Source organism: Coturnix japonica, chromosome 5, assembly GCF_001577835.2.
Source record: "Coturnix japonica isolate 7356 chromosome 5, Coturnix japonica 2.1, whole genome shotgun sequence".
In the NCBI taxonomy this organism is placed as follows: domain Eukaryota; kingdom Metazoa; phylum Chordata; class Aves; order Galliformes; family Phasianidae; genus Coturnix; species Coturnix japonica.
The window spans coordinates 2351409-2377248 of record NC_029520.1 but is presented as its reverse complement, the minus strand read 5'-3'; the positions used below and the strand labels follow the sequence as shown (position 1 = coordinate 2377248).

Genomic DNA, 25840 nt, shown 5'->3' with positions numbered 1-25840 from the left:
TAAGAGTCATTAAGAAAGACAAGACAGACAGAAAGACAGACAGAAAGACAGACAGACAGACAGAAGCCATTTGTTATACTATTCCACTGAAACCTGGAACTAAAAGTGTAAATAAGTAAATCCTTTGCCAAGAAGAAAAATGCACACTGAATACAAAAAGCAATTGCCATAAAACTGTTCTGCAAACTACATTTCCAAATACATGAAAAAGCTAGTTGGGATATGCAATGTTTACCTTAAAATTGTACAGCATTTTCTAAACCACAGCATGGCTAAATAAACTCATTTTTCCTCAAAAATATCTACTTATATTATGTTGAGAGCACCAAACTCCTTACCCCAAATCCTGAAATGGCAGTTGCCTTTGGAGTAGGCAAACACAGCTTTCACTGTGAATATCTCGCTCACTGAAATCAGTTTTTTTCAGTCAATAAAATCAGTAGATATCCTCAAGTATCAAAGTTCCTTTGGAAGCATTTGAATTTTAGATCTTCACTCTGGATAATCAGAAACACAATCAAAATAGATAACTAATTGCACCTTATCATCAAAGATTACACAGGAACAAAACAGGTAAAAATTCCACGCTTGCTTTACAGAAAAATGAGAATAAAAATCCTTATGGTAACTTTTTTGCGTGTGATTTCTGGAGCAGGATTGTCTTAAAAAGAAATATCTAGAAAATGGACCTCTTCACTGAAAGCATTTTCAAGTTTCATACAGGCTTTGAGGTTGGAGTAGATGATCCCTGGAGATTCCTTCCAGCCTGAATTATTGTGCTATTTTACATTTCAGGGATGCACACAAACATTTCACCATGAGACCCTAAGGGGATGTCTGCTTCCACAGCAGGTTCTCACAAAGTGCACATCCTGAGCTGGGGTCTGTTAACAGGTATTCCAGGGAGACAACATTCTGTTCAGGAAAGGTACAGCAGCCTCTCTGTCTCTAACAGCTTATATGTGGAATTTAGAGTTAATGTATAACCACCAACATGATAACATGCTGACAGCCAGTTACTATATAGGCTGTTGCCAGCAGCAAGGCAGGAGTAATCCTATGGTCTGAAAACTGCCTTTTTTTGCCGTTGTTTGTTTCAAGGCTTCCGGAAGAGGTACAGGGAAACAATCTGGGTTTCCCTTGTCAGTCTGTGAAACAAGCACTGCAGTAAGTCTACACTTCAAACCAATCTCTGTGATCAGAGAATTGAGGGATTTGAGACATTACTTCAGTTCGGCTCTAAAATGAATAGCTATCTTTAAATATGCATCATAATGACCTACATCTTGTTTCACCAAACAGCAGCCAGGCCATATGAAGTTCAAGAAATCTCTGAGTCTCACTGCAGAAAGAAAAGTGGGAGGAACAAGAGCTCCAACCGATGACTGAAGGGTGCAGGGGTGCTGGAGTTCAGCAGTTCCTTGGCTAGTAAGAGCTGAAATCCTGGCTGGGACACTGATTCCCAGAGTAGGAAAGGAAGGAAAGAAGGGAAAGACAAATAAAATGAGGTGAGAAAAACAGCTGTAAATTGAGAATGACTGTCAGCTCTGCTCTGGGATTGGAATAGCAGTCTGCTTGAAACAGTAGTCCTGAATTAACAATAATTACTGAAATAGTGTAGGCTACTTTGTGGAGCTGGCATACAAAGCAAGGACAGAAGAATGAGAAAGTTAGTATTGATTATGACTCTTCACTAAGAACCCCAATGAATCACAGGTGAACTAACACACAGTCCAACTTGATCTCTTTGCAAGCTTATTTCTGACACCATGTTGTCTTCTTTCTCCTTTATCCCCCTACTTCCCTGAGAATGAGCCTTAAGCTTGGTAAAACTCTTTGTTATTAAAATCAGTAAGACAAAAGTCAGCCTTTAAGAAACGAAGCATAACTTGCTTCCTGTCACAAATTCCATTGGAGATAGCATGTTAGCGATCAAATTACATAAGCACTTCAGAAACTGTCAGACTCCTAAATATCCTTTATGCAAACACTGGCTGATAGTGAACTCCTAAGTGTGGCTTAAGCCACCACAATATTTCAGTGAAGTACCTACTCATCAGCTTGGGGAAGGAATAAAAGCTCTGCAGAGATCTTACAGTAGCCTTCAAGGGGGCTTACAAGAAAGATGGGGGAGAGTAACAAGAGGACAAGGAGTCGTGGCTTTAAACTAACCCCTGTTCCTAGAGGAGTTCAAGACCAGGCTGGATGGGGCTTTGGGCAGCCTGACCACTAGCAAGGTGCTCCTGCTCATAGCAAAGGGGTTGCAACTGCATGATCTTCAAGGTCCCTTCCAACCCAAACTAGTTTATTTGTCTATACCATCATCTCACCTCCTTCCATCATCTTAGTATGTTTACTTCTTGGTGACCTGCAGAGAATTTTACTGATAATTCAGCACTGAGCAATTTGTTAAGAGAAAACAACTATCCTGCCACAGAGAGAGACAGTAGTGTTCAAGAGTACACCGACACAGCTAAGGAGGCAGCCCTCATTGGCTCCAACAACCATTTCATCCTTTCCTCCTGGCAGACACGAGGTATGAACAAAGCAGCCAGAAAAATACTGTTTTTCCTAAACTCGCTACTTTCTAATAGTACTGTCAACTTATTACATATGTAGCTCTTTAAAATTAGCCAACACAAACAACAAATATCTCATATTTTAGAAAGCTACGCTCTTCTAGAAGCTGCTGGACTGACATGAGGTATGCATAAGTAGCTTTAAAGCTTCCCTCTATATGTTTTTCTCCTCAACAAGCTATTTCTTTTCCCTAGTATTCTGAAGACAGACCAGGAGAGGTCTTTAGCTACTCCTCATTGTTTTGTTACAGGTTATATCTTGCTCCTCCCTCCACCCCACCCCCACACTTCTGTCAATAAGAGGAAGACATCTCAAATTCTCAGACTTATTGTCTAGCTGAAGAATTCCATGTGGGATAGTTTACAGTACACACAAAGACTTGTAACAGATTCAATACACTCAAAGATTATATTTCTCTCTGCTTACTTCTATCAAACAGAGAAGTTCTTATTTTGTTTTACAGTGGCACATTTAGTTTTGTGTTTATTGTAGCTCACTGCTTGTATTTTGCCAGCAATGTAACTTACACTGTCTGCTGTTATTGATGATCAGGTCAAAGCAATGACAATCAAACAAGTAATCTTCTGTTATTCCACGGGCTTTTGGAGGGAACAACAAAAGGATTCAACAATGACACACTCTGTACTTAAAACACAGGAATCAAAGATCCCTTGATCTGTAAAGTAAGGCTGGCTGTACAATTAAGTGCTCACAGTTGCATGCATTTGGATTCAATTGCATTTCCTATTCCAACAGCCTTCCCTTCCTTGTAAGATTTTGGTAACACTATACTTCTACAAAGCCAGAGCACTATTACAGAACTGTAGGGCTGGAAGGGACCTCTAGAGATCATTGAGTCCTGCAAAGCAGGATCCCTACAGCAAGCTGCACAGATAGGAGCCCAGGCAGGTCTTGAATATGTCCAGGGAAGGAGAATCCACATTAACATGATGGAAACATTAATTTTACTCTATATAATACAAGTTTGTACTTGTATTTGTATGAACACATAAATATATGCACACACACACAAAACACACGTGCTCCATCCTGTGAATTAACCAGGCAATTCAGCAACATTTTACTCCAAACTATCAATCCAGCATATTCATATAGTGGCTCATACTGAGTACTTGCTGACCATGCAGTGCTCTATTACACAAGTGTCACTGTTGCTTCAACCTTGCACCTAATCATGATATCTGCCCTCAAATCTCAATAAACAAAAGGAGGATCGAACCATTCCTTTTCACTTGCATCATCATACAATAATTCCAGCTCAGGGACAAAGTCTTGCTAAGTTATTTTCTCTTTATGATTTGTTTTAAGAATTAGCATAGAATTTAAATAACTCGTGAAACAAGCTTTTTTCTTCCAATTTAGAAGATGACACAACTGTTCATGAAATGGAAAAATTGCAAAGCAAACACAGTACTGTGTTTATAAATCAATCAAATCATCTCTGATGCCAGTGTCCTGTATGACATTCCCTTGACACCATACCAGCATGAGAGACACATTGGCTGTGTAGCAGAGACCTGCTTTTGCCCACGTGGGTGCTGCTGCTTATCAGCAAGGTAACTGACTGGCTCCTATCAGTTGGCTACCAAAGCAGAGATATCTAGGGCTGAAAAATCTGCACGTATGCCAATTCAGTGTCCTACTTGCTCCACAAAGCTTAAACAGAAGATGGTAGAGCTCTGCCTTGGAGCTTGGGTTCAGAGACTAATTCAAAAATCTGCACTTAAGTTTCAAGCTTGTGAAATGAGGTTTTCCCTAATATGACAGGGGGGACTGTGTTAGATACCCAGTTGTGGAATTAAAAATAAGCAGACAACTGTGCAATAGCTTTATTGGCACTGGTAGAAAGAGCAGACAGCAACTTAGACAAGAGCAGCAATAGTTTTCTCTGAAGCAACAGTAACTTGAACACTAGACTGCACATTGGCTTTGACAGAGGGGTATCGGCTATAACTGCAGACAATCTCCTGCTGTCTTAGAGAGAAGGTAATGCTATTGGAAAGCAGCCATGCTGGAAAGAGAGGAGACAGAGGATCAAAAGCCAGAACAGAGCTCATGAGTATCTGGCAAGGCTTTCTGCTGGATCTCCCTGCTAGCTCTAATCACCTCAAGCAGATGGAAAAGAACAGAAATTTGAAACTTTACTGAAGTTTAAGTGGACTGCGTGAAGCATTCGCTTACTGTAAGCTGGGTGCAAAAAGAGCTTAAAATAAGACCTAATGTTCAAAAATAAATCTGTAGCAACAAAGCACACATCTGTGTGACCAGAAATGAGGCTGTCCACAAAGTGGGACTCGCACTTGCAGTAGGCACTTTCACATACACAAGTGCTACTTCTATACACTTAGTGAGTCTAAGCATCAACAGATTTACTGTTGAAAACTGATTCTAGTTTTCATACCTTGTTGTTGACATATTATTTTAGATTTGGAGAGAATAAGTAAAGTTTGCAGACTGAAAACTGCTCTTGGTTTTCTCCATACCCTCAATTACATACATATGCATGGACAGACACACAAAGAGGCAAAAATAACGTACAGGAATGTCTTCCTTTGAGAGCCACGTATATAACTAACAACTTCTGTAATCAATTTTTGTAATGTCAGAACACTTCCCAGTGGCAAGATCTGCCAGACAGTGGAATAACTTCCCTAGGTGGAATCATGAAAGCTCATTTACTTGAGGTACATAAAGAGACTAAAAGCAGCAGCAGGAAGACAACCAGAAACTTGCTACTCACTGGTAGATTTCACTCAACCAATCTTAATCACCTGTATCTCAGTTTACTACAGACCAAAAGTCACCTTCCTTTCAGGTTCCATATAGGTAAAAGCAAACTCAATCACTCTTAAAGCTATGATTCTGCCTCTGCATCACAAAGCTTCTATTGGAAAGCTATTGAACGACAGATCATTCTTGTCTGCATTAACTTAAATATGTATATTTATAATCTTACTTTCTTACCACCGTAAACAAGAAGATAAAACATAAGCTCACAGATGCAGCAAGTGTATTTCTGAAGGGAAGTTCAATTTTTCTAGTTATTTTATTATCCTTATAAACTAGACCACAACCAATTTAGCCCAAGGTTCCTGGAGCTTTCCCAGCACAACTTGGAGCACACTGTACATGTTGGGAGGGGCACTGGAGGGGAACCACCATCTGAAACTCATTAATCAATTAGAATTTTTAAGGGTTTACATCAAAATGTGATCTACGCTGATAAAGTAAACTTTAATCACAAGAAGCCTTTGTCCTTTACGTTATGAATATGCTTGCTACAGCATGTGCAGTGCTCAGAGCAGAGGATACAGAACCTGGCAAAAACAGCATGCTGATACTTTAAACCTGTAAGGCCCTTGGTCTGAGGCCAGACCAGAATGAAGTTAACCACACAAAAATCTGAGCTAATCATTGAAAGCCTGGATATTTCTAGGACTGTGCCTAGTAGGAATAACTCTATTGCCTCGCTAACGTCTTCTCTTCCAAAAGGAAAGCAATGAGTCTTTCTCGCATAGACCAAAACAAAGCCTTAGAAATACTCTATATGTATTCTAAGCCATTAAAAGTTAGTAGAAAAGAAGTTTCTATTTCCACAAACCGGAGAGGGAAGTATACACACACCTGTCACATCACATCTGACAAGGAGAAGGAACATGTCTCTTGCTGCAAGCACACTAGGCAGGCAGTGTTACAAGTTGACTAGTTGACATCAGCTTTGTGTTGAATTACATTTCTGTTCTGAAATCAGCAAGAAGTCTTAATAAAGAGATTTCAAGCAGAGCCAAGAAGGTACTTCAGATTTTAAGTGAAATAAGATCGTGGGCCAAAAGGAAAATGAAGTGATTAAATGTAGTAGCCTGAAGTTAGTATGGACTGCAAGTGTGGGGCCATAACTGACCCTTCTCACTTCTCCTTTCTCTGGGTTCAGGGTGGCTGTGGTTCCACCAGGTACCACAGTATAATGCTGATCAGATACTCTCTTGAACTACACAACGTGAATTTAGGAAGGTCATCTAATTTCTTTTTAAAACACAAAGTACATCACAAAAACCACCATAAAACCATGATGTTTTGCACTGCACCTACTTTGCAGCAAAGAAACCATTTGAAACTTAAAATACACGGAAACTGAAGAGGACTTGGTCAGTTTTAATTTCAAAGTACTGCCAGAATAGTGCTAGAGCTGCAGTAAGGTCCCTACCAAGCAGCCCTGCTGGCGCTCTGAAGGGCAAAGCTGATGCACACCTCTACAACAGCGAGCCGAGAAAAGGGAGACGCAAAGAAGGGAGGATGCTGAGACAGATGTTTAGAAATAAACTCTTCCCTAAGCCAAAGCCAGCCCTTCCCGAAAGCTAAATCCGGAGCCTGGGGAAGTAAGCGAGCACCTGGGCGGCCGCTGATGCCGTGCGAGCCGCCCCCGCCCCACACTTGCCTTTCCCACGCGCGCCGCGATCTCTCCGGCCTCGTCCTCCTGCCCCTGCCTTACCCAGGGCTCCGCCGACCGGCCCCGCAGCCGTGCCGGGAGGAACAGGAGAGGTGCCCGGGTGATTGCCCCGCTCCGCCCTGCGCTCACCCTCCGCCGAGCCCGGCTGCGCTATCCTCGGGGCCTCTCCCCGATACGCCAGAGCTAATAGCTTTGCCATAAGTGTCGCCAGCGCGGCTCCCGGCTCTGCCCCTCGGGGGCAGGACCAAGAGCGGTCGTCGCGGCCCCTCCATGGGATGCCCGGGGGCGGCCCACCAGCGAGATCCAGCCTAGCCGGCTGTCCTCGGCCAAGCCCCCTCCGCCAGCCCTCCCGCACCCCACGCACGCTCTCACGCCGCTTTCAACCTCTGGACGCACAGAGAGGACACCCCCCCCCACCCCCCCCCAACACAAAAAAAAGAAAAAAAGAAAAAAGAGATTAAAAAAAAAAAAGGGAGAGAAAGAACGAAGGAAAGCAAGCAAAACCCGCTGCCCTAATTCGCGGGAACGGAAACAAAAGCAGCAGCAGCACCGTGCTGCTAAACGCAACTCACCTTCCCGCTGCCGGCCCCTTTTTCTTTCAACTTGAAGGCAGCCGGCGGAACGCCCTCAATTTAAAGGAGCCTGGGCCGCGGGCTCCTCCGTGGGGTCGGCAACAAGCCCCGACGAGGGGCGCAGGGCCCCCCCTCTGCCTGCCCGCACTCACTCAACTCAGAGCCGCTCTCCGCTGAGCCGCTACGCCTCCGACAAGAGCAGTCCGGCAGCAGCAGCCGCTCCTCATGCTTCTGGCCGCTGCTCTCTTTGGAAAAGACTTTTCTTTTTCCCTTCAGCCTCTTCCCCCTCACAACCCCATTTCCTATATTTCAGCAGCCCGCGTAGACTGAACGGAAGTTCAGCGCTTGCTTTTCTTTTTTTTTTTTTTTTTTTTCCAGGACTGCAAACGCAGTTGACACTGATTTACCCTTGAAATGCTGTGATATTGGGTTACAGTTCTTGGCAGCAAGTTAGTGCTTAGGTCCATTTCTCTTTCATTATTGCTGCTCTCTTTCCAAGACTGGAGAAGAGAAAGGAAAAAACCATATCTAAGCTAGAAGTCCCATTTTCTTTAATTCAAATAGTTGTTGCTGGGACTTTGGGGTGCTTAAGGACATCTGTCTGATCATCACTTCTTGAGCCTTCATTTTTCCCCCTCTCACTATAGGAATACAGTTTCAACTTCACATCTTGGGATGTGCTTCATTCCACGTGTCTCCACAACCATTTCATGCCACCTTGCAGTCTACTTTCAATAAATTCCACGTGCTACTCCAGAATTAATCATTCTTATGTTACTTTTAGAAGTGATGGATAGAGATTTTACTTGCTCTTGGATGGCTGGGCTTCCTTTGCCAAGCTGAACCCCAGCTAACTCCTAGAACACCTTCAGTTCAGTCATAATTTCCTTCTCACTCTATTTCATTTTCATGACATTTCAGCATTACGCTCAATGTCAGAGATTACCTTCCCCAAACGTTGTTTATTCATTTATTCCCTAGGCAGGGAAGCCCCTTGTGGGAATTCAGTAGTGGGAAACAGATGCTCAGACTTATGCTTATCTCAAAGCATGGATGTAGATTAGCTTGTTGAGTTACCTAATGACATCATGCTATCACTTGCCATCAGATTGCTCCAGTTGAACAGCACACTTATTTTCTCTTGCAATCTATATTCAATTAATTAAATTCTTCTAGCCAAAGCACATTATACATAATTATACTGAAAGAGTTGTCTTAACCTGATTGCTGAAAAGCCCATCGAACTGACCCCTATTTTTTATATACATCCATTCCTTCCTACCCTGATCTGCTGGGAAAACTGGATTTCCACACTTAATGCTGGGTTATTTCTCAGTAATTACACCATAAGGAAATTCCTGCTGAGCTGCAGTTGTTCATTTCTGGCCAACCAGAATGCCTGCATCTTTTGCTATTTATTTTATTCTTATGCTCACATTGTGCTGTTCTGATGGACTATTAATTGCAGAGATGAGTGCTGCTTAAGTGAGAGCCTTTCATTTCATATAAAGCTTCAGCTTATCACAGCTGAGTATCAGCACCTAGTCTTGTGCTGTGTGTTGACATTTGGATGGCCCTGAGCAGGATGGTTTGCTTCAGTCAGTCCAAATTCTTCATCAAGAAAATACATAAAAATGGAGAAGAAAGCCTTCACATTTACCAAAATATCTTGGGGAAGATGAGGAAAACAGGGTACAAAAGTCGAGCAGATTCCTGTCTTCACTTAATTATCTTTCAGAGGTTTTATCCAACCTCAAGACCAACTCTATTATGCCATAATCTGGATACCTTTTATTCTGCAGCTTTGTACAAAGCATGGAAAACATTTCATTAAGAAGCAATTACTTCTCCAGTAGAAGATTTAAGTTTCAGACATTCTCTTGAAGTTACAAGGCTCCTCCCAAGCAATTCTACAAAGGAGGTGAGCTGAGGCATTTCCAGACCTTGTGCACTAAATCTTGAACATGCATTTGCCTGTGTAGCAATGAAAACAGCTGAAAGGGCAGCTCTAAGACTCCAAAGCCAGAGTTGGTTGTCAACTGCCTGATCTGTTAGCTTGTACTGAAGACTCTAATATTAGCTGATAGTAAAAGAGCATACACCCACAGATGCACAGTTTGAATCATTTTCTACTTCTTAGATCAAATCTTATGCAAGCAAGACTGAGTGCAATGCAGTTCCAAATACACATGTGAAATGTACATTATATAAATGTTACGGGTGCTTCAGTAGCGACACCGCACTTATGAGGGCACTGAGATTCACACTTTAAGCAGGACTACAACATTGCTGTTTTACACTTTAATATTAGAAGCTGGTCTTCAAAATTTCACCCAACACCCCACAACACAAATACATACATTTTCTATATGAAAATCACATCAACTGCACACTTGCTAACTTTAGGGTTTTTTTCTTTTAGAGGACTTCCCTTGTGAAAGGCTAACATATTCTTCACTGTTTTTCTAGATGAAAAACTTCCACTCCTGCCACATTCAGCTTTCAGTATGCACACATTCTGATAACGTTTCTGACATGGCATCTTCTTAACAGACATGAGGCTGACTGAGAGTAGAAACCAACATATAAAATGTTTCTAAGTTGCTGAGAAGCAGCAAATCCTATCCCAAGTCTGACAAACTTTCTGTTTTCAGACAACAAATCAGGGTTCCAAAACACTAAAAGTTCTGCTTTAATTCAGTTGTGCATCTTTACAAATGGATGTCTTAGTTTCAGCTGGGATGGAATTGTTACCTTCAGAGTGACTGGTTGGATGCTATGCCTGTCTGTAGGGGAACAACAATGTTGATAACATACCAGTGTTTATATTTGCTACTAAACAGTGCTGTACAAAGACAAGGCCATTTGCAGCAAAGGGCCCAAGGAGGTGGGAGGGAACAGGATTAGGACAGCTGACTTAAGCTAGCCAAAGGAGGGATGTACCCTACCATATGACATCAAATGGAAGGAGCTTTGAAGGGGATTGGAATTGATCTCTCTTCTGCTGGTCAGGGGACTAGCTCAGTATCTACTTGGTGGTGTTGAACAGTTGCTTATGCTTGTTATCTACATTCATATATATATGAATGAATATATATCTATGTGAATATATATACACACACAGTTGTATCATAGAATTGCTCAGGTTGGAAAAGACCTTCAAGATCAAGTCCAACCACAACCTAACCATACTATCCTAACTCTAACAATCCTCCACTAAATCTTGTTCCTGCGTACCCCACGCAAACAGTCTTTATACATATCCAGAGATGTGTATACAACATCAACCACCTCCCTGGAGAGCCTATTTCAGTGCTTATTAGCCCTTTCTGTAAAATTTTTCTTGATAGCCAACCTAAACTTCCCCTGGTGCAACTTGAGGCCATTTCCCCTTGTCCTGTCAACTGCCACCAGCAAGATAAGACCAAGTCCAAGTCCTTTCAGACGTTTGAAGAGAACAGTAAGGTTTCTCCTCAGCCTCCTCTTCCCCATACTAAACAGTCAATATTCTATCAATTGCTCCCCATAGAGAGAGTGCTCCCAAAATTTGCATTTTGCATAGTCACTATCTAAATAGTGTCAAGGAAAAAGTCCATGTTGCTCAGTACCCAGCTACTGGCTGCAAATAAACACCAACCTCTGTTCCTGTTCCATACATATTAAGAACCAGAATTTTCTATTTGGTTTCTACATGTGATGGATGTCATTACAGTAAGGTTGGAGAGAAGACAGAGAATGTACCTACTAAGAACACAAGAGCAGCAATGAGTAAAAGAGGATCTGCCAACAGCTATCAAAGTAGCATTTTATTCTACCACCAGAATCATCCTGGAATTATTTTGTCAGCTTCACTCACAGTAGATACTTCAGAATACACAAACTAATCTTCATGTGAATCAACCGATAGACACTGCGTTTGGAAGGCATTTTAGCAACAAAAAGCAAACAGGCCAGATGCACAAGAGAAAGCTTTTTGTTCATAATGAATTTTCCAAAACAGAAGATCATTATTTAAGAATTCAAAACATTTTTACAACAGAAAAGTGTGTCCTAATGTACTAATTACATTTGACAACCTACTCCTTCTTGGTTGGACAAAATCCTGCCTTCCCTTGTTTTTTTCTCTGCCTTTCAGGACCTGTTTTCTCCTGACACATACAATGATTTCCTCTTAAAATCATTAATATTCTTCTCTCCAACATTCCTTCCCAGTAACTTACCCCTTATGTTTATCATGTGAGCATGTGAAATTATTTTAGTCAGTGGAGCAACGTCTATAGTCTAATTCAAGATTTTGTTTCTTAATGAAAATCTCATCAAGCAGCTGTCTAGAGCCACCCTTCAAGTTTGGTTCATCTTTTATCACTCTGCTCTGTTTGTGAAGTTTATTGGGAATAATCTTGGCTCTGATACTTGCTATCAAAGAAAACAAGGAATGCCTGTGACCTTAGATAAACTATTGGACTTCTACATGCATTAAATTTATAAGATCAGTGTTTTATGTGTGCATATACATATATATAAGTATATATCAACATATAAGATAAAATACTTTTCACGGCAGTTTTAAGAGATTCTTAAACATTTTGATGTCATAGATTGAGAATTCAACAGAAATGAAAATATTGCTTGTTTAAAGGTATTACCTCTTTCACAAGCTTTCTTCTTGCTGTGAAGTAGTTGCTCAATTCCAGAGTCGGTTTTGTGCCATTCTTCATGCAAGGACATGCTGTGGAATGACAATTTCCTTTAGAAGAATCCTCACAGATCCCAGAACTGCTATCTGAAATGTTGTAAGGACATACCTAATACAAAAGACTAGCACTTACACTTTCTGTATGTTTGTTTCAGACAACAATATACTTATGCATTTCTGGAAATTAGATGTTTAGGAGGTTACTATTTTGCACAGGTGTTACTCTTGCACCTGCAAACCACAGATAATCCTTTTCTAGTTTATCTTCCTCTCCATTAGAAATGGCCCTTTATTCCTTGATGTTAGCCATACCAATGTGAAAACAAGCATGTTTCGTTCAACAGTATTCTTGTTCAACTAAGAAAGCAAAGCAACATTGCCAAGTGCTCTCTTTTGATTTTCTTTTAGGGAGGAGCCTGACATATCTGTTTATGTGATAGCCTTTGCCTTGCATATGTTTTCCTAATTGGAGCTGGCTGAAGCTTCTCTGCTTTCTTGCTGCCTGTCATAGTCTGAATTACAAACAACAGTGAGACCGGTTACCCATCTCCCTTCATTAATGACATATGTTGCTGAAACACACTGAGAGAATTTCAGAAAGATCAAATTTCAGACCAACCTTGAAAACAGATGCCACAAACCAATAATGAAGCAAGAAGGCTGTAGATAGAAAGCTAGTGTTTTACCTCATCAACATTACAGACGTGTCTGCAAAGAATACCAGGGTTACAAAACATTGTGTGTTTCTATACTTTAGCATGTTATTTCCTCTTAATCTGTCCCAAGTAGAAAAAAAGTACACAAAATATCAAATATAGAAATAATTCAAGAAACATGGAAAACACTCATGGGAAATAACATAGGTGTTGTAAGTAAAAAAAGTTAGGGGAAAAAGAAGACAAAAAAACCCCAAAAAACAGATTTAGGTATGTGATAGCATCAGGTATGAGACTGCTACAGTATCCCCATACAGATTTGCTGTCAAATATTCCATAACCATCAGTTACACATGTGAAATTGTGATCCATAGAAAAATAAGAAAACAGTACACAAAACTATGGGCTGATTTGCCAAAATATAAACAGTGATCCACACTGTAGCACACATCAAGTCTTCCTGGATGTAGATAAAAGTCACAGCTTCATTGGGGTAGCTTCCCATAATAAAAATTAGGTAATGAACATTATAGGATGGTCTAAATAGAGTAAATAATTGTTTATCCTATCAAATGAATAAAGTAGGAATGCACTCCTTCATTAAATACCATAAGAGACAGAAGGGAAGTGCTAGTAAGTCTGCAAGACTAACACAGCTGTGAAAGCTGATCAAGTACAAAGGATGACCGGTCTACATCGCATCAACTGAGGAAAAGGGAGTCTGGAATCTCTCTTGAAAGAGTACTGAAAAGACACTGAATCCAACAAAGAGTCCCACCTTCGTAAAGTTTGTATGAACTCTCCTAAGAGTTAATTAATTGGATTTATTTATTTATTTATTTATTTGTTTTTGAATATGACAGTTATTTGTATAATGACCAGAAATAGCTGACTGGGTAGCTGACTGGCAGGATGTTAAGAACTTGGGCAACTCATCCTTTAGGGGTAAGTTTAAGGGGAAATCCACCATGAAATCCAGCCAAACAAGCTTATGTTGGTTACCACTACAACTGAAGAAATGTTCAGATCAGAACTCAAGTCACTGTTTTCAATTTGCTAATTAAACCAACATGTAAAACTAACGAAACTGAAGCAACATTTGTATAACTTCTTCAGTGCTTTCTAGCAGACTGGTCAATTCAAGTAATCAGAGATAGTGATGCATTAGCCAGAGGAACAAGGTAGGCAGACAAACCATATTTACCTGCACATTGCATATCCACAGGCCAATTTATTTAAAACAAATGCAACGTGCACAACTTGAGCTCTGCTCATTTAGTATGAAGCCCTGTACTTTCTGATGTAAACTACTGTTAAAACTGAAAAAGAAAAGGACTTGGAAACTAGGAAGAAAAATGTGCTCTTATAAACAGTTAATTTCCATCAGGGAAACAAACAACAAAACAATATAACATAACCAAAAGGAAAAACATCTGCCCTGAAACTACTTTCTGAAGAATCACTGCATCCTTGGAGGCCATCTCTACATTTTTAATTCATCTTCTTTCTCAGTTCTTCCCACACCAGCCAGAGGAAGTAAGATTTTCAATCAGGCCATCTATCACAGCCTTGTCAACAGGATACGGACAAGTTCCTTCCTTCTCTTCCAAACCCTTTGAATAGGTTAATCCTGCAGAAAATTGTAAGCTCTTAAAATACTGCTTACCTGCCCAAGAAAATAGAAGCAAATTTAACTTTGAAGCTACAGAACTACTTGGATTATTCCCATGAAAACATACTGGGCATTTCCTTCTAGAGAATCATTTCTATACTAGGGTTTGTCACATCTCTCCAGTAGGATCAGAGTATTTAATTGTTACAGCCAGATTATAAACCATTAATATTGCTACCTAAAGCTTCAATCATACTAACTACTTAGCAGATAGGATGCTTTCATTAAACAAATGAGGATCCCTAAGAGGGAATTGAGATCTTCCTGTTTACACACAAACCTTACAGAGATTTAAAGATCCCTATGAGATAGGTTTCCTTGCTACTGCATCATTGTTTTCCAAAGCAACTGATAAGTATCAATGTATCACAAAAAGTACAAATAAGATTTAATTGTGTTATTTTTCTCTGTGCTCAGAGTAAAACTCCAACAGACCTTTTAGAGAATATTGAAGTACTTTCAGATACATTTCTCTCACAGAAAGGGAAGCTACTGAAGTATCAAGAAAAAGGAGAAAAATGTGCAGCAGTAGGTTCAACTGAGAATAGTGTTTGCACTCAAACTAATTGAATTAATGTGAATTTGGTTATTTCTAGATTTAATATTGCAATTGCTACAGTTTTCTTATCAGAAAAACTGAGATCTTTAATAAAGCAATTTCTATCTCTGTCTTAATTCTGTGAATTGACTTTGCCTATCACTTATCACACAGCACATTAGCTTTTTTTCTGATGGCTTTTAAGCTTAAGCAAATACTATTTGTGTCACAATTTAACCACATTTTCCTTGTTGTTTTTCCCATTGAGATTCTGTCCTACAGAGAGAACTCATCAATTTCACACTGCTAACTTTGTCTTATTCAGAAAGCTAGCTGCTGTATTTCAGAATCAGCTAAAAAGTAGTATATTCTAATTAATATATTAACTGCATTGTGATGCTTTGTGGATACCTAACCCGTTACTGTGGTTCACTACAGGACCAGGAGCCAAGTCATAACCAAAAGAATGTGGAAATAATATAAGATGTAAAAATCATCACTGCTCTGGAGAACTGTAACATGAGATGAAAACTGTTTTCTTGGCATTCCTACTAATTGAATACCATCATTTTCTGTAAAATGCGGCAAAAACTTCCTCTTAATAGGACAATATTAAGTTAAAAACACTGGAACTAGGAACAAAGATTTAATCTGTGTTTATTTGAACTGCCCTTTCTGCAGAAAAGATCAGTGTCAGGACAGCATAACAGTTTAGGTAGGGGTTTCTGTGACCTGAGAAGTTTATCATCAGTAACATCCAGACAAACCCAGCCAGAGGCATTTCACACAGACAGGTACACAACTTATTAGCAAGCAGCCCTCAATAGCAACTGTTTTACTCTATAACTTGAACCTACAAGCAGCTGCACTGGTTCTAAATTTCCTTTCAGATTATGCTTTACAAACAGGTAACAGAAGCCAATATTTCATTCTGTTTCTGTAGATAATCAACCAAGACCATGTTCTTAAATAGTAAGACAATTCCCTTCAAAATTTCACTTTAGTGCCTGATCCAGGTATTTTTTATTTGGTCATGGTATATTATTCTTAACCTACTGGGATACAGAACAGTAAAATCCTTGAATCATTAATGTAATTAACACATACCATCCCAACCTAAAATGTCCACCTTAGTAATGATTCTCACCATCCCACTCTTTCACATTTGCTTAGCAGAGAAGAGGATGTTAATATGGAAAGTTGAATTCCTTTGTAAATATTAACCAATGAGCTTCTTAGCAAAGCCTGAAAAAAAACCTCTATGTATATATTCTGTGGTTTCCATTTCCTTGGCTTTATTGTTTTTAGGTAAATTCTCTCAGGACATTTCAGGTTATATGTCTGGAAACTGCAGCCATGCAGCAGAGGAAAGGTTGAGAGAATAATGAGAAATGTGCTGGAAAAATTCACATAAAAGCTTCGGAGACATGAAAATGGAAACAACAGATATTTAAAAGCTTTACTGCTTAGGAGAAATGCCTACCCAGCATGTGCATATGTGCGTTAATTTGTCTACCTCCACATACACAGACCAATACAGCTTCTTTGTGGTTCTGTAGAGTATCTTAAGTATAGTAAGTGTGTCTCTCTGGTTATTTAAGATGTTATTAGGATACCAGTGTAATGAAAGGGAGAAAAAAATGCAGGTAACTTATGTTACCAAGACCTAGGCATATAAAGAAATTTCTCTATACATAAGCGTCTTACACTGAGTTTTATATGTATTTCTAAGTAAAGAATAAGACCAATTCCAACAAGAAATCGTGTTTATAAGAACTCCCTATACTCTTGTGAATGACAACAATTTAACAGTCATGGAAACATGCAGAATATATAGGTAGGAAAGAATTTTTCAGCCCCAGATCTTAAGTGCACAGGCTTTTGTTCCATTTAAGAGATTTCATTGAGATACTATAGCTAGTGGTAGTAATACTAGACTTGCTTAGTCTTCAAATGCTTGACTTCATGCAAGTACCACAGCACAATATATCCAAACTACAAACCTTTAGCTACAGTAGACAGTGATTTATGTCTCAGGCTTTAGAGAACTGTTATTTTTAGTGGATTCCAAAAAGAAGCCCTCTGAAATAGATAGCTCCTTAAGATACTTCTTAGTAAGTACACTATAAGAGATGGGGATTGTAGGGGGCAAGGAATCACAAAATGACCCAGGTTGGAAGGGACCTCAAGGATCATGAGGCTCCAACCCCCCTGCCTGGCAGGGCCACCAAACTTCCACATTTACTAGATCAGGAAGGATAGGGAGATGGGTCCAAATACAGAGTAGTAGCAACAGTCTGAGGTGGAAAGTTAATTCACTAAATATTATATTGGAATGCCAAATAAAATAATATAATATAATTAGAACTGGGGCTATTAAATCAAATAAAATGAGAGAGTGTTTGATACCGAAGGCCTTATTCTGAATTAAGGCCAAATGGCTGGGGAGCACACCCATGCACTGCCAGGCAGCGAGAGAGAGTCCTGAGAATTGCAGGCCATATCTTCCCCTCTGAACTCAGAGTCCTCTGGTGTACATAGTTCCTCTTGTAAGATGCAGATATCCAGAAAATTGTCAGTCCACTGAAGTGGAATCTTAACTCTTTAATTTCCCAAGCTTTACATAATGAGTACCAACAGCAAAAAACATAAAACCATGACATCCCAACCCTTATTCTACATCACTATATCGTGCCTAGTAGGTATATTTACACAAACAAGCAATAATTATAATGCATTACACACACTTATCTATAAAATTATATACATGGGCTGACTGCATTCCCCCCACATCAAATTCCCTTGTAGTACATATTGAACAGCCCCATCTTTCTGCATCACCCACTAAGTGAACACAAGTCCCTGAGCAAAAACAGTTCCACAGAGACATTTGCCCTTCACAGAGGCTTGAAAGAACCAAATCACTTTATCTAATGTATTTTCAATGCACTGCAGGGACCTTATCTGCTTATACAGTAAGTACAGAGCTGGATCATGTAGGACCACCTCAATTGAAGGCTCCTCTGGTGTTGACCAGCCAGATGGCTTTTCCCAGTGCTTAAATGTTTCGTCACAGTTTTTAACAACCCACTGTATTGTTCAGTTTCACCAAAAGCTGGTGCATGAGATTGGATACAATAAATCCACTCAGCACCATGATCTTTGGCCCAAGTACATATATGAGAGTTTTTTGAAATAAGATCCATTATCTGACTTCACACTTTCTAGAGTAGCATATGACCACAGGTTTTGTTCCTCAAGACCCAATATGGTGGATCAGGCAACAACACAGGGTACTTACAAATATTTCAAATCACCCAGTGGCTGCCCCTACCACAGTAAGCAAATAATGCTTACCATTACAAGTTCATAAAAAAGTGACATAATCAACCTTCAACGCCTCCTCATATTTATACTTTTGCTATCACTCTTGCTCCCCAGAGAGGTTTCATGTCTTTGGTTTGTTTAATCATAGTGCATGTTTCATACTAATGAACAACCTGTGCAATTGTATTTATCATTAAGCTCTCTCTAATTTCTCAAGGCCACTTATATGCAGCATCCCTCTCTTAATAAAACAAGGTCTCAGAAATAACTTGAGCTAAAAACAGTTGACATAACACAAGGATAACATGTAATTAGAAAAATACAAATACGGTAGAAAACAGATACGCAAGAGACTACTCAAAAAACAAACAAACAAACAAACCCACCAGTTCAGAGGCCTGCAGTCAACATAACAGCTTAAAACAAGAACTCCACAAAGAGATACTACCTTGCTGGTGCTCAGCCCTTAAATGGGATCTGGGAGAGGTGGAGTCAAGCTCCACCCCTTCTGGGGGTGGAGCCACTTCACAACTTACTCATTGTTTACCTCACATAGTTAATAACAAGTTTTTAGTGGTTATGTTTAATCACAGGTGGAAGTAATTCAGTTGTGCTCCTGGAAGGGGTGGAGCTTGACTCCACCTCTCCCAGATCCTATTTAAGGGCCAACCACCACTAGGGTAGCATCTCCTTCTGGTGGTTGCTTCTGTGTGGGGTTTTTGTGGTCAGCATGTATCTTGGATGAACGTCTCAGCATTGGTGAGTCTTTTCTTTGATACCCTTTGGCTGTCTACTTATTCTGTAATTGCAGCATTGTATTTGTATTGTTTTCAGCTATGCGGTCTTACATACTCTGTTTAGTAAGGCTTATTTTTTGAGCATCTAATTATTTTTCTCTATTCTGTTATTTGAGGAAACTCAGTTTAGCACCATACAGAGCTTTAGAAGTTATTTCTGAAAGGCTGCTGAGCAATGTTTTTGAGTAGCAACCAGTTTAAAATAAATTGATAGGTAGTAACTGTTGGTTGTTAGTGTTTTTGTGCTAGAGGAGAATAGTTCACTTGTGTGAAAGAGGCCAGATTTTCCCAATTTGGTTGATATATATTGTACCAGCATCAACATATCAAAAGGCTCTAGTTTTCTGGTGGAGTTTTTTAGAATGTACTTTAACCAGACTCTCAAAAATAACATAAGATTTGTAGTAGAAAGGTGTCTTCTTCCTTAGTGAACAGAGAACTAATTAATAGTTTTAGATGCTTTTGTAGTGTAATAATTGAAGTACAATAGTCATAACTGTCTCAGTGCTGTCTTTTTTGTTGCTGTTGGTGATATAATATGGAGGATTTTGCTAGATATTCAGAATGTATTGTGTTTACCAACTGTACCTACTCATGAGTGGAGACTGAATGCAACTACAATACCAGAAAGTATGTAAACACATATTTTTTGCACACCATTTATTACAGTACTACTGGAAAGTGAAATTATGGGCTGAGCCAGTAATTGAGCACCTGGTAGGAAGGCAGGGCCAACCCAGGGGAGCTCAGGTGCATGCAGAGCAGCTGAATACCCAGAAGGGGCTGGAGCCATGATCCACCTGTTCCCAGACATTGTTAAAGTCTTGGTGATGGAGGCAAAGGAATTTTGTTGGTGTTTCTTGCATATTTGAGGCCTTTCAAAAGTAAAAAGCATCTTCCCTTTATTTCTGCGTTTATGGCTGTTACTTTTCAGTAAATATTTACTTAATGTAGCCTAGGACCTTGCTGCTCTGTTGTCATTATAGTGTTTTCCATTGTGTTATGTATAGATCTGGTAAACTCTATTGTTTTAATATAAAACAATAAAGCTGGTATTTAGAGTTTTCATTATAATTTGAGATGGAACAGAGTGCTGAAATGTCAGGTTTTTCATAAAACAAATCTGTTTTTTAAGGTAGCTCTATGGAAACCCATTAGAACACACAGGCTATCTCTTTTCAGACACAAGTATATTCTAGATATTAGTGTTTTTTTCCTAGTCTGAAAAGATATTCATAATTTCTTTTTGTTAGTTTCCTAATGCTGCAAATGTGATTTTTTTGTTCTCTTTCAATTGGGATATAAAAATACATTCATGGGATATAAACCTAATAAAGGAGAAAAACAAACAAAAAATAGATGATCTGAAGGGCCTGTCTGTTTGGCCACTCTCTAAGAGACATTTCTTATGTCTAATTTAAACCTCCTCTGGCACCACTTAATTTCTGGATATACAGGTGAGAGTTCACTCTCCCTGAGGGTCTTTCAGAAAGAAGGTTTTGGAACCACCAGCCTGGGTAGCTCTAGTGAGGGTCTGAGTAGGGCAGGCTATTAGATAAGTTATTCTTACTAAGTACTAAGGCTTATAAAATATAACAGCACTTTTGCCCAGTAAAAAGAGCATTACATCTCATTTACCCTCTGAGATGACAGCATTAGAGCTTGAATCCTCCTTTTGGTACCAAACAAGCTGTTTGTGCTAATGATGGCCCCACACAGATATGCCTGGTCTGGACTATCAGCAGCACCTGGTGCTGGTGGGAACGAGGCTGCAGGGAAAGAAGCTTCTAGAAGACTTGGGAGAGGAGCATGAGGGAGGTGTATCTTGGCTGCTGGTGCAGCAGGTAGGCTGTGTTCTGTTGGTTTTAACACCTTGTGCATGTTGGAAAGTGGGTTGTGTGTTTGCAGTGAGCAAGGGGAAATGGTTACAGCATGGTGGTTGCTGGGAGGTGTTTGTGATGGAAACATCTAGAAGCTTTTTGTGCGTGAGGATAGGATTGCTTTGCCATTCCCTCTGCAGTGCCATCCTGGTGCTTTAGGTCGTCCATCTGCTTTCTAAGCAGGTAATGGGATGGGGAGCTGTTAGTTGTCAGCGTGTGGTGAGGGCTGAGCAGGAGCTGGAGCTCTGTAGAGCACAAACCCCAATGGTAGATGTATATGTATGTAATATATATAATAGATAGTGTATGTTTGGTGGCCCTGCTAGGCAGGGGGGTTGGAAATACATGATCCTTGAGGTCCCTTCCAACCTGGGTCATTCTGTGATTCTGTGGTAGAGCTATGGCTGCCCTTTGTGCATAAGGTCACCTGGAGATGGGGAATACACCATAGTGGGATGTGTTGTGCTTGTGAAGGGTTGTTTCAGCAAGTAACACTTCAGAATCAAAGGCGTTGAGGTATTTTATTATGATATTTAAGTTTTCGTTCCCTCCCGCCCTTTGTTGGAAGGATTTGGCGTTTAACGGTTCCCCTTTAACGCAGAATCAATCTGCGATGGATTGATGTCCAGCTCAGTCAATAGGATTACAAGTCTCTTCCCCTGGTGGCTCGGACTGGTTCTCGTTCCAAGCGTGAGGCGGGGCTTGCGCTCAAACCGGCGGCGCCATGGAGGCCGTGTTGGGGCAGGTGGCGGAGCTGCCGGCGTTGCTCGCCGTGTCCCGCTCCAACCTGGTGCGGGACTGGGACCCCCCGACCTTGGACAGGGCTCTGGAGTGGACTCGCTACTTCCAGCACCTCCACGACCGCTTCCGAGGCCGGCCCCGGCTCCGGGACGCCTTGGGGCGGCGGTTGCGGCGGGGTCAGACGGGCAGCCCGCTTTCCTTCCGCCACTTGGGCGGCTGCTCGGAGCTGCTGGGCCTGGCTCTGCTGGAGAATCGCTCTTTGCCGCCCGCCGCCTGCAGCCGCCTCCTCCAGCGCCTTCTGCAGGGGGAGGCTGACCCCGAGCCGGTCCGCCTGGCGCTGTGTGCCCGTAGGAAGGCCGCCTCCTGCCTTCTGGAGGGCTTATCGCCGTCCTCGTGTCCGCGAGTGCGCACGGAAGCGGAGCTGCTGTTGTGCCGGCTGAGGGAGGACGGGCTGGAGGCTGGGGAGACCCTCAGCTGGCTTGGCCCTGTCCTGGAGCAGCTCCCCCAGCCCCGGGCTTTTGCTGTGGTGACGGAGGCCCTGTTACGGCAGGAGGGTGGAGCAGAAGCTGGAAGCGTTGCCGACCCCCTGCTTTCTTGGCTCATGGACGATATTCACCGGTTTTCTGCCTGTTGTCTGCTCCTCCCGGGCTCTGTTCTCGCCATGCTGGCCGATCGCTATGCCCAATTATGCAGGCGTTATTTGGATGTGTTAGCTGAGTGGGGAAGTCACTTTCTGTATGACCCGCTGCAAGGGCGGTGGGTTAAAAGTAGTCCTGAGGAAGCTAAATTAAGTTGGGAGGAGCTTAGGGAGCGTTTTGGCTGCCTCTGTCAGGGATCTGTGCAACTCAGGGAGCAAACCCAAGCTGCTCTGAAGCTCCTGAAGGCCCGAGATGGAGACTTTGAAGTCTGTGGCCTAAGTGTGTGGACTGACTTGCTGCTGGAAGTGGAGAAAGACTTGAGGAAGAAGCAGAGCCCAAAAGTGTGAACACCAAAGCAACACAAAAATCTTATGAAATCCAGCAAATCTGACTTTTGCTTTGTTTATTTGATAGACAAGACAACTGTACCTTGCTTTGGGTTGAAAACTAAGCACTGCTAGGGCTACTGATCTCAGTGTTTCTGATTGCACTTGAACTCTTGGGAAGGCCTGTTACTTCCTTGCATCTGTACTGTTGATTCTCTTGGTGACTGGCAAGAAAAGTCTTCCTTTACAATGCCTATTGCTCAGCTAATAAAATGAAGAGTGTGGTGTTTTTCTCTAATGTATTGTTCTTAAAAATAAGCTTTCTTACTGGCTATGAATTAGAGCTATGTTATGGTCCCGGTAGTTCTGTTGTTTTTGTTGTTCAAAGGGAATGGTGGAGATTCAAACCTGGAAATCCCAAAGGCAGGGTTCATTTAGTAGCCATTACCTTCATTGTACAGTCAGTTATGTTGGCTTTTTCTGATCTTGTCTGCAAATTAGCCTCTGGGCCTCAAGTAAAGGCAAGCAAGAGAAAAACTTGCAAGCTTTATTAGTTACTGTATTATATACTAATATGCCAATATTAAACATGTTAAATTTAAATGTTTATTAAAACAGCATTAAAATGAAGGATACTCTTTTTCTTCTTTTTCTTGACTTGTTACATTAAATGCTTTTATTTTCATTTTGTGAAACAAAAGTGAGTGGTATAACAAACCTTTTAAATGGAGTCTAAGTATTATCTTTTGTGGAGTCCATTTCTGTGGACAAAACTCAAATGGGTAAGGAAAGTACTGGACTGCAATGACTTAAAAAAAGAACTGTACTGCAGAATTAATGAGATCTTGTCTACTTAGCTCTGTAAGGTTGAGTTAGCAATGTAAGCAGTGTACTAAGATGCAATACACAGTGAAGGTGGGAAATGTAAATAGGATAATAAGTTCATTTTAACCTTGTGTGTAGAGGATCTATCAAAGAGTGTAGCATGTATTCAGATAAGTTTGAGATGAGTGGGGAAAGAACTCTTCTTGTGTTGCTGAAATTCCTGTAGGGGAAGGGTTAGAAGGTGATTTGATTCTGATTATAGGCTTAACTATATGTATTTGTGAGCTGATTGACACTAAGTAACATTGTGTTACATTGTAAGAATGTACAACTGTGGCAAAATTCAAGGAGGAGTGGCCTTGTGACTTTGAAAAATGAACTAAGAATACAAGGAGATCAGTGTTTACTTGGAAGGGGAAGTAGTGCCTGTTCTAAACTATATGGACATAAAGACATGGGGTATAAGTTGTTCTTAGACCTCAGTCTATAAAGCAAAATTGTTACTCAAGGGTAACGTTGTTAGGAGGGTACATTGCTCTCGTATCAAAAGTATAACTTTTGGATTCCTTGCTACAACGTGTCAGAGAGGCGATGAAGTGGTAGAGATCTGCAGATGAATTTATTCTAACAGCTGCAGCTGTGGCAGTTATTGTTTTGCTGTCTTAAATGGGATTGTTCTGGTGCTTGTGATGGTGCTTAGTATTGTAAGACAGCACTGTGGTAGGGGACCTCAGGGCTGAGTCAGTATTTCTGTGGTAATGAAAGGAATATGAACATTGTCTACAAGCATTTAAATTGCTCAGAGTATAAAGTATGAAGTTTGAACTTGTTGTCTAGCCACAGGTCCCCGTGTTATGTAGTTTTGGCATTTCATATGGAAACTCTGCACTTGAGCATTACTCCTAATGCTTTTAACAGGCATGGGATTTTCTGTCTGTTAAAATAGTTCTTGCTATCAGAGAATTCCTAGTGAGTGATATACCCAAAGATACTAGTCTGTCATTCCCTTCTGCCCTGATATACGTCAAGTATGAAAAGAAAATGTTGTGGTAATATCACAAGTGTTATAGTAACAAAACAAGACTTACAAGTGTTGCTGCTCTATAGAGATGAATAGGAAAAGTAGGGTAATGAACTCCTAGTATTCCCTTTCTTACTACAGGAAAATTGCTCTTTAACTACTTGTTCCCAGGTACATAGGCCTTTATGACTGAAGGGCATCTTGTTTTTGCTGGTTGAGATATATTTCGTAGCATCCTTGAGATGTTGGCTGGAAGTTGAGACTTTGAATGACTTTTAGCTATTTCAGGGATGATTCCAATGCTGATAGAGAGTTTGTGCTGTTTCAACTCTTGCTCTTTGTTAAACCTGTCTCTTATAAAAAGCAGTTTGTAAAGTCAGGTGTCTTCCTTATGAGTAATTTAGCATTGCAGCACCTCTTAATAAGTGAACCTAATATATTAGCTAGAATAGCAGTAATGGGTACTTGGTGATATCACTGTGAAAGCAATTATGGAGGGGGAGGGAAGAGATTTAAGCAAACAACTGGCAGCATCACTTTGTGCTTTTATTGACCATTTTAGTTAATTTTAAGTTTTGTCCTTATACGAAATTTGATGTAAAGCAAAAAGTAGTCAGCTTCAGTGAGGCTGAAGCACCTGGATATAGCAATTTCACTGGTATGTTCCAATGTGTCCCAAATACACTGTAAAGAGGTGCCAGATCCATGATTACTGACTTCCAAAATCCATATGGCGCTTACTCTGGTAAAGCACTCAGCCTTTGCCTTCCCTGATGAGCACTGTGGGTCAGTGGTTTAACAGGAAGGAGTACTACAGTAGTGAAAGAGGGGAGAAAAAACAGTGTGTGCAGTCAAGCAGTATTTAAATGAGGTTTGCTCTCACAGAGCTGAGAGCAAAAGAACAATATCCTGTCTGCCTTGGGATGAAATAGACTTGAATCATCACAGGTAGAGTCAGGAATAATAGGTTTTTATCAGTTAGTTAATAAAAATGTTTGCTCTTGGTATTGTATCCTTCTCAAGAGAAATTAAATGATATTTTGCCAAAACACAACGTTTTCTATTAGTCTGTGCCTGTGCTGAGTTAGAAATTAAGGGGTGGT

General features: G+C 40.6%; 2 protein-coding genes across 10 annotated transcripts in view; one reads left to right on the top strand and one right to left on the bottom strand.

Moving 5' to 3' along the window:
* GAS2 (growth arrest specific 2) overlaps positions 1-18915 on the bottom strand; it is an 87292-nt gene extending 68377 nt beyond the window's left edge. For 2 of the 9 annotated variants that reach the window (XM_015863422.2, XM_015863423.2), the window contains exon 1: positions 7091-7281. The gene's annotated coding sequence lies outside the window, so the exon portion shown is untranslated. Of the gene's footprint in view, positions 1-338; positions 498-7036; positions 7285-7620; positions 7948-12266; positions 12287-18895 lie in introns of those variants that run through there. The other 7 variants (XM_015863416.2, XM_015863415.2, XM_015863419.2 and 4 more) reach the window with 7 other exon arrangements.
* Positions 18916-19208: 293 nt separating this feature from the next.
* Positions 19209-23521, top strand: FANCF (FA complementation group F). Its single transcript, XM_015863435.1, is given in 4 exon segments — positions 19209-19268; positions 21026-21150; positions 21788-21908; positions 21910-23521. Coding segments are annotated over 2 exon segments (1104 nt in total). The 5' UTR covers positions 19209-19268; positions 21026-21150; positions 21788-21807; the 3' UTR covers positions 22913-23521.
* The last annotated feature ends 2319 nt before the right edge of the window (positions 23522-25840 follow it).